This window comes from Pteropus medius, unplaced genomic scaffold (genome assembly GCF_902729225.1).
Source record: "Pteropus medius unplaced genomic scaffold, Ma_sr-lr_union100, whole genome shotgun sequence".
NCBI lineage: Eukaryota > Metazoa > Chordata > Mammalia > Chiroptera > Pteropodidae > Pteropus > Pteropus medius.
Window position 1 is genome coordinate 13,428,033 of NW_024352784.1, and position 16,821 is coordinate 13,444,853.

The window sequence follows — 16,821 nt, forward strand, 5'->3', positions numbered from 1 at the left end:
TGACATTTTTAACTAGTACTGTGAATAACAGTTTAGATCAACTTCTTTAAAAATCAGAAGAATAATCTCCAAAGATGTCATTCAATGTTTCCAAGAGCTTAGATGTTATTTGATAGCTCTAAAAGTTGTAACAGGAGGGGAACTAGAGTTGAAAATTTAACAAGACTATCAAGTTACCATCTCCATATCTTCTAAGCACCTATGCCATGTCACAATCTAAAAAATCCATCACTTCTAGTTGTCATATGAAAAAAACCACTATGGCAAGGATGAGAAAGGCTGCCCACTAACGAACGAATTCCCTGAGGCATAAAAAGAAGTTAAAGAACAAACCCAATGACAATCACTTTGCCTTTCGCCATAAAGTATGCTTTCCCAGGCAATCGCCCTGAGATAACAATTTTTAAAACCTATGTTCACTCAAGTAGGCCAGGTTTTATACAAATGCAAAGTGACATCTAATCAAAATATAAACTGTCTCCACAAAGCAATCTCAAATATATTTTCATGATCATCAGGCACAAGACAATTTCCAGCATAAAAGATAAAAACCATTCCTACTTACTAATCTAGTATCCATGTTAAAAAACTGTTTTCCCTCCCTGTGGCTATGTTTCATTTTCTAATCATTCCATTTTCCGTTTCTCAATCTTTCAAAAGCCAGTCCCAGAACGATATCAGTAGAAAATTTGATAAAATAATTCAAACTGAGATCTTACTAATTATGTGTTCTCTTCAAACACATTTGAAAAGATTATTCATGCCTTTACTCCAATAACTAAGACCTATCTCATAATGAAACTGCAATCCCTAAGACAGCTTCATGAAAGGATATTTTAGGCCAGAGAGTCTTCCTATTTCTCAGATCACATGCAATTAGATGGTCTATTGCATCTCAGAGTAAGATCAGCAGATCTGGAGGTAAACAAGGGCTTAAAATTTAAGTCAGAAACTATAACTATCATATACAAATAACACAAGAGGCCAAAGGGAAAAGTCAACAAATTAAAACTTATTTAAAGAAGTTACTGGAATCATAGCATAAATCCTATTTTCTTCTGGTTTTAATATGTGACTGACTTAAAGAAATGGAAAAAAAACAACAACATTGATTTGCCTCGAGAGATACTTTAAATTCAATTGCAGTAGGCTTTAGAAAATAGCTGATTAACAAATCAAAGCTATTTTCTTCAAAGGTCTCATCATCCTGTTCTATTCATCTGCCACAGAATAAAATATCACTATAGTAATAGAGCTAGAATCACCAACTTGCTAGCTCCAGATTAACTACTTTGATATAACTGATCAATTATAGCCTAGTCATCTTCCAGAATTATCCTAGCAAGACATCTCTGGTGGTGATGAGTAAAGAGAAAACAAAAATACTTTAAGACCTACATCTCTGTGTGAGCAAGATAATACCTGCAAGCATTAACACAAATGCCTTATGTGACAATTTCAGAAAATTATTTCTTAAACAGATTTGCAAAATTAGATTATCCTATAACCTATACTCATGGTTTTTGCAATCAATGATAAACAATACACTAAATTCACTTCTGTGGGGAAACAAAACATTCTGAATAACATGCCTCCAGCTGCAAGTCTCAATGGAGGAAAGAGACTACCATTAACATTGAATACTCTCTGCCATACTTAACAGAATGAATCTTCTAATATACATGGCTAATTCCAAACCATCGTGGGCCACCTATCTAATTTTATACAGAAAGATTTAAAAATAAATTACCTTTCAATATTTAATAGTGAATTAAATATACAGGATATATTTTATTTAATACTATATAATATTCATGCCATAACAGAATTCAATACAGCTTATTGACATGATTGACTATATATCCCACCATATTTAAGATATTGCATTTAGATAATGACTGATTTCTTTAATATCCACACTTAAAGACAAAACAGCAGGTTAAGAGACATAGTCACTTAAAGATAGTTTACCTCTGCAACTTTGAGAAACTCTGAGATTCTTGTCATCCTGGTCAGGAACTTCTTATAGATGTCAAGACCTTCTTTGCACTGGTTCTTTTTCATATCAAAATATTTTTCTGCCAAAAGTAGATGCAAAAATATTTTTATTCACATCAAAATATAACTCAAAAAAGAAAATAATTAAGTAACAGCTCCAAAGGATCATATAGGTGTCTCAGAGAACACACTCACCCTACAGGAACAATATCAGTGTTAAATTAACTTAGATATTTAAAGCAAAGTAAAATAGAGATACCATTATATTAAAAGCAGAAAAACTACTTGACTTTACTTATATTATCAGATTGTTCTACAATATTCCTTCCCTCACAATTCCCTAAATATGTATTTGAATGTTAATACATATTACCCTTTACTCAATGTAAAACAGCACTAACTTATATTTCCAAATATTCTTACTAATGATATATTAACAAAGCTGGCTTGGAAAGCTCATTTAACTTAATATATAAACAGCAGTAAAGAGCTTCATTTATAATAAGCATAGACTGGAAGACTATGCCTTCCAAATTTTTGTAGAAAACTCTCCATTTTTCAATTGTAAAAAAAATAAGCCCAATTTCCGTATCTCCAAGGATTAAAGCATTCATGAAAAAAAAAAAAAAAAAAACAGAGAAAAACAAATTAAAAGAAATTCTAAAAGAAATAAAAAGAAGTAGGGGTAGAATGAGCACATTGGAGTAAACATAATTGATATATGACACTTGCACTTTGGCACTCATTGCAAACTGTTACTCGTCTACTCCATACAGATCCTACTGAAAAAAGTGAGCATTTCTAGGCAAAATTAACTGCATTCCATATAGAGCTGACCCTTGAACAACATGGGGGTTAAGAGTCCTGTGCACAATCAAAAATCTGTATATAACTTTTAACTCTCTCAAAACTTAAATACTATGCCTACTGTCAACCGGAAGCCATAGTGAAACATAATTAACACATATTCTGTATGTTATATTTATTATACAGTGTATTCTTGCAATAAAGTAAGCTAAAGAAAAGAAAATGTTATAAGAAAATCATAAGGAAAATATTTACTGTATTTATTGAAAAATCATATGCATATAAATGGACCCATGTAATTCAAACCTGTGTTGAGGGTCAACTAACACTCAAAGTATCACACATTCCTAAAATGTCTCAAAAATAAAGCACAAGACATTCTTAAAATGCCTCAGCCTTAAAAATAAATGTTTAATGCACTGAAAATAATTATCAACTTTTAAATTAAGTTTAGGAAAAATATCAATTTTACAGTTAAAGTTCATTCTGGAGTAAATTATGAAGAAATAAGATTTTTCTGGAACAGAAAAATTTCAACTTAAATTTTAAGAGATTTTTCTGTTTTTAAAAATTGTAAAACTGATAGAAGAAAACACATATATCTCTAAAAAATAAAGTTCATCTAGTTAAATGTTCTAGTTATAAATTGTTACAAAAAATGAAGATAGCTCAATAAATTTTTAGGTAGCTTTAAGTAGCAACTCAGACAATACTATTAATCCATACAATACTAGAAACAGAATGTCATTAAGCTACAACAATATTTACCCAACAGGTTAATAATTCCTTCATTATATGCTGCGAACAGTCTAATGGCATCTTTGAACAAAAGCATGAAGGCAGCATTTATTACCCCATTTGTAAGTTCATTACTATTAACCTGAGGAAAAATCAGAAAAAAAAAAAATTAGCTAATCTTATGTTTTAAATGACAGTGACTTTCTTCAAATTAAAATACAGTGAATTTGAATATTTAGATGTATTAGAGAAAAAACATTTATTATTTACAATCAGTTACAGCCAAATAGAGTAAAAATTTCGAGTTCCGATTTATGTTAAAGACTGAAGCAAACAAACATCCTATGATCTATGATATTCAATTTAGTTTTGAAGTAAATCATTGAGAACAAAAGTACCCTTAACTCTTGAAATTCCTAGGCTATATCTCAAAAGTCTTTTAGTTACAACTTCATTTCAACATTAAATACTTCTAATTGTAAAATAAAGCCCAGTTCTAAGTGGGAGTTCAGTTTGAGTCATGAAAGAGTTGCTGAATATTTTTAAATAAAAAAGTATTAAATGGCTATTATAACCGCCAAGGCGCAACTAGAAGATAAGTTTTTTAAAACTACATATACCTTTTCTCAATATTACAAACAAACTCACTTTCAATTAGGATGATAATATTTTTACCTCAATTGGTTACTGGAAGAATTAAATGGTATACTGAGTGTACAGAGTCTAGTGCAGTACCTTACACAGGAATGATCAATAATTACTTTTATTATTGAATTATGCTATAACAAAAAATTGCACTTATTTGTCTATCAAGAATACTAGAAATAACTTTAGTTTTATCTCACGGAATGAATCAAAAGGATAAGTCTAATTAACTTTTATAAATAACACAAATATCTAGTACATGAAAATGAACTTGTTGCTAGGAATAGAAAAGCCTAAGTAGAAAGATGAATAGTCAACAAAAAATTGGTAAATATCTGCAGAATACTAAGAGGGCTGATTTCCGTCATAAAGAAAGAATCCTAATAATAAAGCAAATGACAGACAATTCATAAAAATAAAAAATACAAATAACATGTGAAAAGAACCTCAATTTCACTTACCAGATAAATTAAGATAAAATAATCAAATTAAATTACTGCAATATCCATTCTTGAGCACTACACCAGAAGATATCAAAATAATCAAAACCAAGGTATTATTCAGTGCTGATGAGGATAAAGAAAACAGGTTACCTGCTGAGGAGCGACTGGCTCAATCTCTCCGGAATATAAATTGGCAATATTTTAAAAATCTAAATGTTTATGTCCTTTTAACCAACAAATTCTTTTTTAGACATTAACCCTACAGAACAGAGGTCCCCGCCCTAAGGCCGTGGACCAGTACTGCTCTGTGGCCTGTTAGGAACCAAGCCATACAACAGGAGGTGAGCAGCTGGTAAGCCAGCAAAAGTTTCATCTGTATTTGCAGCCACTCTCCAGTGCTAGTTGATTCACTGCCTCAGTTCTACCTCAGATCATCAGGCATTAGATTCTTATAGAAGCACAAGTTCCTGTTGCCAAAAAGGTTGGGGACCACTGCTACAGAAATATTAAGTTGGCTATTCCTACAGAAAATCTTCAGACATTTTTAAAATCTAAAAATCATTATGGAAAGAAAGTAGATTTTTCAGATCAATTCCTTCACCTTCCCATCACATTTTTTGGCTTGCATAGTCTCCATATCCACCGGTTCTGCAACCAAGGACTCAAACAACCAAAGATGGAAAATATATTGTTGCTGACATATACTACAGTTAGGCTAAAAACATTTGCGACTGTACTGAATGAACACGTATAGACTATTTTTTCATGTCGTTATTCCCTAAACAATATACTATAAAAACTATCTACATAATATCTTCATTATGTTAGGTATTATAAGTAATCTAGAGATGATTTAAAGAATATGGGAGATGTGCATAAGTTGTATGCAAATATTATATATATGCCATTTTATATAAGGACTGAGCATCCATGAATTTTGGTATCTGCTGGGGGTCCTGGAACCAAGCCCCCCTGGATACTGAAAGGATAGCATATAGTTCAAGAGTCTACGAAAACCTGAAAATAAAATCTGATCAATTATAAGAATATAATTTTTAAAATGTTAAAGTACAAAAGCATTTGTGCAATCAACTTACATTAAAGTCAAGAAGGGCATCCATTTGATTCTGAATAATTGGTACAGTTTTTAGAAGTTTTTCTGTGTTCATTGTCCTCATAACTCCATCAGCCCTGTTTTATTTTTAAAAGAAACAATTGAGGTTGTTATTAAATCTACATTTTGAACTGCCACTTGGATCTCTATATAAACAGAGAACAAGTTGCTATGAAACATCACATATTTTTAAGCCATTATTGAACCTGAAACCTCAAGCATATCATATAAAAAAAAAAGAGGAAATTTTATGTCTAACATCAAAATGCTCATTTAAAATGAGGTGGGGAGAAGAAGGAAGGAAGGAAGGAAGGAAGGAAGGAAGGAAGGAAGGAAGGAAGGACGGAAAGAAGGAAGGACGGACAGGACAAAAGAAAGAAAAGATATAAAACATGACACACAAAAATCAAAGCTTACATTATACTGCCAGGTTTATAGTATACTTTTCAGATGAGGGAATCATCTGATCCTCAAATCACTCCGGTGTAAAGGGCAATTTTACAGATTTTTTTTTTTAAATTACATGTTAAAAAAAACATTTGCCTAACTAACATCACTAAACAGTTAGGACTTGATGGAGCCAGCAGTTGACCTCAAGTCTTGGTGAGCACTGATTTAAGGTATTTTATTCATTACTCAAATAGAGATGGCTTGTAAACATTTCATTTAATTCTCACAACAATCCTAATAACGAAAATTATTTTATTATAAAATAAAGGACAATTTTACCAAGTCATTCTAATCTGGTCATTAAAATAAATGATACTTAAGAGAAATGTTTTCACTAAAAAGACTCCTTGGATTCAAAACCAAGGATATAGAAAGGCCAACTGCATATTTACTGGGGAAAAAAAACACAAAACAAAAAACTCACATATAAGTGGACCTGCACAGTTCAAACCCATGTTGTTCAAGGGTATAAGTAAAAAGTAATTTAACTGGGTAATAATTAATTTTGATTTTTGAATGGTCTATATCTTTATTACAAATTATAGTTGTTGTTGTCTCCATCTCACTACTTTTATACCAAGATATATTCCTAATGAATCAAAAATTTAAATATAAAATACTGAATCCATAAATATATCCAATGAAATCATTAATAGGTAATTAATCATTCTGGTGTAGAAAAGCCCACTCTGACTTTGCTTAAAGGACAAAAACCATAAAAATAAAGATAATAATTTTGATCACAAAATATTTTAAACTTTTAATAATGTTTAAAAAACAGGCAAAAATATTTGTAACTCATGATAATTTATTTTCCTAACACACAAAGCTTATTTGTGTTTCCCATGTGCTAAGTATTACATACATTTCATTTAATTTTCACAACAATCTTAATAGATAAATGCTATTCATGGCTTCCTAACTGTGCCACAGCATACTACTATGGTACAAATGGGCTGTATATGTGCCAACGCATTCTTCCCTAATCCTCCGGCCTCAAGTAGTCTTCCATTTAACCCACTGTCCTGTACAAACAGTATCAGTTTGTGTGCCACAAATGTAAAAAAAGTTAGTAAGCTGATGGACATGTAATAAAAGATCCTAGTTTTAAGAAATATGCACAGAAGTGTTAAGGGTATAAACTATAAGAAAGCATTAGTTATGTAATCCCCTCTCAAATGGTTCAGGAAAAAAGTACACACACACATATACAAAGAATAATTAGGCAAATGTGACAAAATGTTAAAAACTGGTAAATCTGAGTAAATTCTAAAGGAGTTATCTATATTATTCTTACAGTATTTCTGGAAGTGAAATTACTTCAAAACAAAGTTATTTTTAAAAAGCCAGAAAGCTGACTGAAATATCTTTATTAAAGTCCCTCATCTAACTGGAGTGAAGCTAGAATTCAAATCCAGATTGACCTGACTAAACAGCCTGTGAGCTCTTAACACTATTCAACACATCAGAAAAGAATTTAAAAACCCAACAAAGAAGTGGGCAAAGGACATTGAAAGAGGCTCAACATCACCATTTATTGCATTATTCAAACAACCAGTATGAAATGAACACCTAATAAGATACAATTTCATGAGAATGGAAGAATACAGTAAAAGAGGTATTTATTACTGTATTTAAGTCAATAATGTGGTACGACTTTTATAAAGAACAATTTGGTGTTTTCCATTAAAATGTTAAATGTGCATGTATATCCTTGACTTATCAATTCTAAGAATTTATTCTACAAGAAACTTCACTTAAGAATGCAATCATACGCAAAAGGATAGTCAATGCATTCCTTTATAAGATAAAAAATAAGTTAAATATACATCTAGAACATAATTCTATAGCCATTCAAAAGTAGATAGATCTATGTGTACAGACATTGAAAATGTCTAAAATATATAGTAGGGGAGGAAAGCAGTCTTAAAATAATGTCTAAATATTAAATATTATATAATATTAATTTGACTATATTAGATAATTATATATTATTTATCTTTTTAAAAATTATTTATTTTAATTAGTTTCAAGTATACAGTACATTGGTTAGACATCTACATAGTTCATAAAACAATCCCTATTGCTCCCTCCCTCCCGTGACCCTCCACTTAGCCAACGTATTAATGTTAACTACATTCCCTATGCCATGCTCCCCACGACCATCCATCAACTACTAATTTGTACTTCTTTAACCTTTCGCCCCATTCTCCCAGCCCTCCAAATCCCCTTCCCCTCTGCCTATCACCAAACTGTCCACTGTATTTGTGAATAACTATATACTATTAAATATTGTACCATATTAATGTAATATAGTATTAAATAAAAATTTATGTAATTTTCTATGTACCTCCATACATTCATTTCTATTTACACATAGAAAAAAGATTAGATACACTAAAATGTTAACATTTCCTACAAGCTGCCTGAACTTTTAAAAAGTTTATTACTTTTGTAAGCATAAAAAATTATTACCCTAATAAATAATATTTTACTATTTGCTACGCAAGTTCTCTCTAAAACTGAAATCATCAACTGAGATTTTTGCCATGATATAATAAATTTTAATTGCTGTCATGCCTTCAACTTAAACCTTACATCCTATATATTTTTTATTTATACAATTTGATACACATACACATAGATATATATATCTGTGTTTCTATAATGTCAATTTTGTGCTTTTTCTTGGTTCCACTCAATTATGGCTCCTCAAAGCTTTGATTTACTTTCTTTTTCCTTAGCATTAAATGAGAGTAATTTCTTTTAAATCAATACTAATTATATTGTGCATAATCAAAGGCTGTTCTCATCCAAATAATGAAAATTTGCTCTATTAAATACAGAAATGCAGCAACTCTCCTCAACCTCAAAACTAACCCTTCAGATTAGAAAAAATAGAAATATAGTCAATATTACTGTAATGGCCATGTATAGTGCCAGATAAGTACTACAGTAATCTAGGGGATTATTTCATAAATTAATGGCTAACCTCTGTATTGTATACCTTAAACTATTATAAAATAAATAAAAAGTAAATAAAAAGGTTTCCATTTTTGAATTCTATTAATCTGAAATCTAAAAATATCCTGAAGGTCAGTTTTACTGAATATATTCAACAGTGAAGTATAATATAAGCTCAACTGGAAAACGGTTTATTTGACAGGATATTGGGGTTAAGAATCAGACTTCTAAATATGAACTCCTCAACTATAATCTTCTAAAGTACCTAAATATATGTAACAAAATCTGTGAAATTTAATTTTGGTAAATTCCAAGCTAATCACCTCCTGATTAATTTGGAAGAGTGTACATGGAACATTTAAGTTCATCTTTAAAATTTCTTGAATAACTAAGAGGCTATGTCTACATTTATATTATATTGTCCATTTCATTTTAGAGATTTAACATTTAAAGAGAACAATTTAAAGAAATATTAATTGCTTACATCTTTGGGATCTTTGAGCAGCAGGGAAACTTAGGCATTCACCAGAATATTTCTGCAGAAGCCAGATTTCCCTCAGGGCAGGATTTCACAGCCACAAGGGTCATCAGTGCCCCTTTAGAATGTCTTTAGTGACTTTTTCCTGAAGTCTCATCATATATCCTAAGAAAAATCCATATACCAGGTGCTATCAGGTATAAAAGCACTGATTACATCATTTTTGTGTGATTAGTTCATGTGCCAAGGAGACTATTATTTCGGGCACAGCAAAAAACAAATTCATCTTCTGAAGCCATTGTTAAAAAGAACTTTAAATACAAAACAGCACTGAAAGTAAAAATGAAAAACAGAAAGACATCCCATGTATAAGGACTAGAAATAATGTGTTAAGATTGCAATACTCTCCCAAAATGATCTACAGATTTAATGCAATCCCTCAAAATCTTAGATGCCTTTTCTGAAGAAATTGATAAGATGATCCTAAAATTCATATGGAAATACATGCAAGGGACCCAAAATAGCCAAAACAGTCTTAAAAAAATAATAGAGCTGGAAAACTCACATTCTAAATTTCAAAACTTACTACAAAGCAACAGTAATCAATACCAACAGAACAGAATTGAGAATAGAAATAAATCTTTACATTTATGATCAATTAATTTTCAACAAGGATGCCAAGACCATTCAATCAGGAAATAAGACTTTGAAACAAATGGTGCTGGGATAACCGGATATCCACATACAAAAGAATGAATCTGGACCGAGACCCCACACCATATACAAAAATTAATTCAAAACCTAAATGTTAAGAGCTAAAACTACAAAACTCTTAGAAAAAATTTAGGAGTAAATTTTTATGACCTTAGATTAAGCAACGTTTCCTTAGACATGATGCCAAAAATGGTTTGGTAGTTCCTTAAGAAGCTAAACAAGAGAGTTACCATATGACCCAGCAATTCCACTCCTAGGTACCCACCCCTGAGAACTGAAAAGAATCCACACAAAACATGTACACTAATGCTCAAAGCAGCACTACTCCTAAGAGCCGAACAGCAGAAATCACTCAAATGTCCATCAGCTGATAAACAAAATATAGTATAATCCACACAAGAGAATATTATTCAGCCATAAAAATAAATAAAATATTAATACATGCTACAATAAGGATATTACAACTTGAATACATTATGCTAAGTGAAAAAAGCAAGACACAATAGGCTACATATTATTTGATTCCATTTATATGAAATATCCAGAATAGGTATACCCATAGAGACAGAAAATAGATTTGCGGTTGCCAGGGTTTAGAAGATGAGGAAAATGGAAAGTAACTGTTAACGAGTTTGGGGATTCTTTCTGGAGTGATGAAAAGTTGTAAGATTTGATAGTAGTGATGTTACATAACTCTGTAAATGTCCTAAAAACCATTTTATACGTTAAAAGGGTGAATTTTACGTTGTGTGAACGCTATCTTAATAAAGCTGTAATAAAATTAAAAAGAGCTTTAAAAAACCTAGTGCAAAAAGTATCTGATGTTCTTCTTCAAAGAAAATTGAAGTTCAGTCTTTTAAAACTGGCCTGAAATTCCAGATAATTCATAATCTAATAATTTATATGGTTTATATTTTAAAATATTCAAATCCACTATATAGCAAGAAAAAAAAAGTTTAACTCACCCTCTTTTCACTTTTGTGAAATCAAATGCAACTTGTCTGTATGAAACTGCTTTTTCATTTAGATATCTACTATACCGCCTAATAAATGTAGACATATCATATCCTGTAAGAAAAAAAATATTAAAAGTTTTCATAAATTATTAAAATCCCAATTTGCTTAGAAAACCAACTCATTTCATCCAATGGGCATAATGTCTTGATATCCCAATTCAATTTAGTGATGTAAATTAAGTGACTAATGAATAATATATTCTAATATCTATAAGACTTCACATTTTTTAAGTCGGGTATGTCATATGTGGCTTTGAAAAATCTTTCTGAGTCTACAGCCACGCCACCCTGAAAAAGCCTGATCCCGTCTGATCTCGGAAGCTAAGCAGGGTTGGGTCTGGTTAGTACTTGGATGGGAGACCACTTAGGAAGAGCAGGTGCTGTAGGTGTAAAAAATAAAAAAATAAGGTCCTTGCAATCTGTGAGGTCAACCAAGGGTTGCCTCGCCTATTAAAAAAAACAACAACGACAACAACAAAAAAGAAAAACCTTTCTGAGAATTTCATGACAATAATATATATATATATATATATTTTTTTTTTTTGACTTCTGATCAACATTTGTCTTCTGTTCACCAGGAATTAAAAAAACATGTTCTCTTACACTACTTGATGATAACTCAAATTTAACATCCCATGGAACAACCCCAACTCCAAAAATCATTAAGCAATTTTATAATTTTCACACTTAAGAAATTTTTAGTTGTATATTATTTAGAACAACTGCAATTATGTGTATCAACCTTATAAAAAGTACAGAAAATTACTGCATAGTACAATGAAATGGCAATATACAAGTTTAAGGCATAACAATAAAACAATATGTTTTCAATAAAACTTTCTAAGTAAATATCTAAATAATTCTACGATTTTGTTTCATCATAATATCTGACGAGGAAACAGGGTAAAATGGGTCAAATTGGTGGTGACAGAAAGAAATCTAACTGTGGGAGTTGAACACACAATGCAATATATATGCTGCCTCATTGTTAAATTGAACATGTGAAACTTACTGGATTTTGTTAACCAATGTCACCATAAAAAAAAAGTCATGAGATCTGTAAATGTTAGTAACATAAAATCTAATCAACATTATAAAAGGAAAAAAACTTTTATTTTAGTTACTGCCTGGCTCAAGGAAGTCTATAAGGTTTTGCTCCTCATTGAAAAGCCAGGTCAATTTTATTCTGGCTTATCTTCATCTAACAAATTTAATTTTACTTAATGATTTGTTACTTCAAAAAGAGAACACCACAATGATCTAAAAAGAAAATGTAAAGTGACTGGATTTAACATAATCACCAATTCATTTATTCAGCATATATTTCATCAGGGCCTACTAAGTGCCACTAGAGAAAAATCAATGAACAAAACAGAAAAAAAAAATCATTGCCCCCATATATTCTCATAGCTACTGATATATTCAATAAGGTGGTACAGATTCACATTCCTCAGCTCTTTAGTTCACACTGCTCCCTCTAATTGACTCTACTCCATCTTCTCTGATGAGAGAAATACCTCATCCTTCAAGGCTCAATCTCTGAAATTTTCCCTGAACTCTTTATGCTCCCACATTATTCTTACTTTACTACAACTCATAGCTATTCAGTGTGCACAGTATCTAGACCAGCAGCTTATTTATATTTATATACACCCAGTACATATTTAATAAAATACAGCAGACTCCACCGAACAAGACATAAGCAAACAAAATTACTTTTCAAAAATACCATTGAATTATAAGCTTTTAATTATTGTTTCAGTCCTATCTTTATCACTTTAGAATGTGAACTTTAAATAAAAGGCCTAAAAACTGTTCTCTACATAAAAGAAATGAAAATCTTAAAACCTTACCACTAAATGTGCTGAACTTCTATCTTAAGAAAGTGGAAAATGAGTAGCTAATAAAGAACCAAAAACTCACTTGGACATATGTATATACTCTACTATAGAGAACAGTGGTTTGCATATTGTTTTCCACAGACCCTTAGTTCAAATGAACTGAATAAGAAGAGAAGCAGAAATAAACAGATGAGCAGGCAGTTTCTCCCAAGTCCCTGAAAACAGAGCAGTTCCAGTTTCATCTGTCATATATCTAGAACCACAATTTGAAAAAGGATTTCACGGCTTAGTTTTTTTTTCCTTACCTACTTAGAACGCTTTATATCCCATTAAAGTAAAAACAATCTTAAAACAACTGATCCTATGTATAGATTACTATTCTTCCAAAATCTCTGGAAAATAGGGTATTTGATTCACCCTAATTAATACTTTTATCCGCCAAAAGTAAACAAATATTGAACTGGACAGTCCTTACCCCAAACATAGCTGTTCACTAAATTCCACTGATTTTATCTCCATAAGAACCACAATTCAGGCTCTCATTAATTCTCCACTAGATGACAGAATGATGACCAGAACAGTCTCAATGTCTTCAAGACTTTATCCACTCTAATTCAACCTGCACTAAGCTATGATGCTTTCTTTTTAACACACATTTTCTCTCCCCTCATGTCTCAAGTCAAAAAACTTTGATGGTTTCTCATTGCATTATAAAATCCCAACTCTATCAAATTCATCTGTGCCTGATTTTGGCCCCAAGCAGCTTCTTGGGGGCTATCTGTCATATGTTCTCCAGCACATCATCCATACATTCTATTCACACTCATTTGCTCTATAAATCCTAAATACCCCATATTCCTTCATATCTGTGTATATCTGTATACCTCTGTTTAAGTCAACTTACATCCTCGTCCATCTTTCAAAGCTCAGCACCAATCTTACCTTCTCTAAAGACATTTCCCAAATGGAGCCTTACTGTTGAATATTCCCAAGTCATCTGGTATGTCTTTTATGAGGCTCTTCTTAGAGATGACATTTTATAATGCTAACAACCTAGTTCTGGAACTAAGTACAACAGTTCTCATTAACACAGAATGTGCATGGAGGGCTACAATGCCAGATTACAGTAATTTCAAGTTACTAAACTGAAAGTAAAATAAGACAAAAAAAGCAAGTGTATCAATAAGCAATTCATCTAAAATAAAAAACTACTTACCTTTGCTACTAAAATGTATAATATTCCCAACTACACTTCTTGGAACAAAGCATAAAATAATAACAACAACAACAATGAAAGCAGATACTTACATAGAGTTTCCTGTATGCCAGGCATTGTTTTAAGCACTTTACATTTATTAACTAGATTAAGCCTCATGACAACCCTGTAGAGTAGATGCTATCGTTATTCCTCATTTTACAGATGCAGAGATGAAGTAACTTGCTCAACTTCATGCAGCTGGTTAGTGGCAGAGATGGGATTCAAACTCAGGCAGTCCAGTTCCAGAATCCAGGCCCTCAAACTACTACTACCCTTACACTGTTTTTCAAAGAGCTTTGGGTGTCAAGTAGAAAGTGGATCCCAATCATCACGTTAGAAGAGTTTTTTCTTCCCTACAACTGTCACGAAAATATGAGATTCCTTTCCACAGCATATGTTCTAAAAGACACGGTTCAATTCTGCTATAATCATCATATGGGGTCACTCTTGATTTTCTATAATGAATAAATTGTCTTTACCTTGTAATCCACTTTTATCCAAAAAATTGCTCAAGTTAAACAACGTGTTTCTTGAAGCCAAATACTGAATAAAACGCTGGAAAAAAAAATAATTATGTCAAATTAAGGTACCATCATCTAACAAACTAATTTCAGAATTAGTGGGAAATGTTGTGGTTAACACATTCCGTTAAGCTTATCTAGTTTAAATTTCTCATCCTCGGTCCGCTTTACTAGTTACCAAACCTAAAAATGTATTTTTCACTAGCTTATGAGAATTTACTAAAACCTAATGCCCACAGCTATAGTATTAAAGTCAAAATAAAAAGAAATACGCACTTTTAAACTGAACACAGTAATTCTGCCTTTACTGCAGCATATTAGGACATGCTAGTCATACTAGTCATACTCGGGTGGCATCTGACTTTAAAAAAAATACTTATAATCATACACAATAACATTACAGACATCCTCTTACCCACAGCCCAGATTAAACACATTACCATGTTTACTTTAGATCTTACAGAATCAAAACATTATACACTTTACTGAAGACACAACACCTTCAATCTCTCTCTCTCTCCCTCCCTCTTCAGAGGCAATCACTTTCTGAAGTAGGTCTATATCGCTCCCACGTTTTTATAATTTTACTACTAATTTAAGTATTTATAAACGGTATATAATTTTTCTATTTTAAATTTACAGAAATGTCATGCTGTACTTATTCTTTTCCAATGTGCTTTTAAACAACTTTTTCCTAAGAATTATTTAATATATATAGATCTAGTTCATTCAATTAAAATGGTGTTCTAGCATTTCAATGAACTATAATATAGTGTATCAACTTCTTTATGGATATTTAAGTTCTTTCCAATTTCACTATTATTAACAATGTTTAATTGACATCTGTACTCTGTCTCCATATGCAAACACACAAGAGTTTCTCATACTCTACATTTAAGATTGAATTGTCGGGTCAAATGTATATAGAAGTTTATCTTTTCAAAATACTGTCAAAACACTCTCCAAAGTGCTTGCCTTAGAACACTATCTTTACTTCCCTTTACATACAACCTCTAAAACAGAGAGCTATTTCAATTGCACTTTTTTTTCAAGTATGCATAAGGTTACTACCAATTAGGATGTACACTACCATTCCCCTGACCAAATCTTGTTGATCTGAAATCACCCTAAACTAACAAACCAGGATTTTTAAAAACTATTTGTAAATCAAAGACTCACCTTTCATTATTTATCCTAAAACAATCTGTTCAAAAAGACAATATTAGACCTTGATTTTCTTAGTTTTGATAATTCTTTGGTGTGGGGGCCTGTCCTGTACATTGTAACATGTTTAGAAGCATCCCTGGCCTCTACCTACTAGGTGCCAGTAGCATTCTCTCAAGTTGTGACAAATGTCCCCTGGAGTGTGTATGTGTAGTGTGTATGGAGGGATCACTTTCCTCCCCTGCTCCATTTGAGAACCACTATTCCATGGTATTGCCATCACCACAACACAGTGAAATCCTATGCATACTTTCTCAGAGACTAGTAACAACTGTCAATGCAAAAACCTGAGAGTTACATAAACTAATAGAATGAGCAGAGCACTGGATTTGTTTTAAGCTGCTTAAGGAAAACCAAACACGAATTTATCTAAAAATTACAATGAAATTCTATTTTTCTTCTCCTGTCAAGGAATGGCAGTAAACTTCCTGTTTCCTTGCCTTTATCCAGGTTTTGTTTCTATTATTATTACCATATTTACAGCCTCTGAAAGCCACCATTTTTGCCTCTTCATCTGGCACTGTAGTTAGTTATATTTGTGGCTTTTTCTTTTTAAATAAACTACAGGTGAACAACATGGGGATTAGGGGTGCCAGCCCCACACACAGTA

The 16,821-nt window shown here is 31.7% G+C and overlaps 1 protein-coding gene and 1 pseudogene across 29 annotated transcripts in view; one reads left to right on the forward strand and one right to left on the reverse strand.

Annotated features, from left to right (window-relative positions):
• Window positions 1–16,821, reverse strand: part of PICALM (phosphatidylinositol binding clathrin assembly protein) — a 90,292-nt gene that overhangs the window by 43,972 nt on the left and 29,499 nt on the right. For all 29 annotated transcript variants that reach the window (XM_039848232.1, XM_039848244.1, XM_039848243.1 and 26 more), the window contains exons 3-7: window positions 14,946–15,021; window positions 11,317–11,419; window positions 5,729–5,822; window positions 3,574–3,685; window positions 1,972–2,078 (exon numbers count right to left, since the gene is read on the reverse strand). In XM_039848232.1, coding sequence (XP_039704166.1) covers window positions 1,972–2,078; window positions 3,574–3,685; window positions 5,729–5,822; window positions 11,317–11,419; window positions 14,946–15,021 — 492 coding nt within the window. The remainder of the gene's footprint in view (window positions 1–1,971; window positions 2,079–3,573; window positions 3,686–5,728; window positions 5,823–11,316; window positions 11,420–14,945; window positions 15,022–16,821) is intronic.
• On the forward strand, window positions 11,638–11,756 carry LOC120590680 (uncharacterized; annotated as a pseudogene).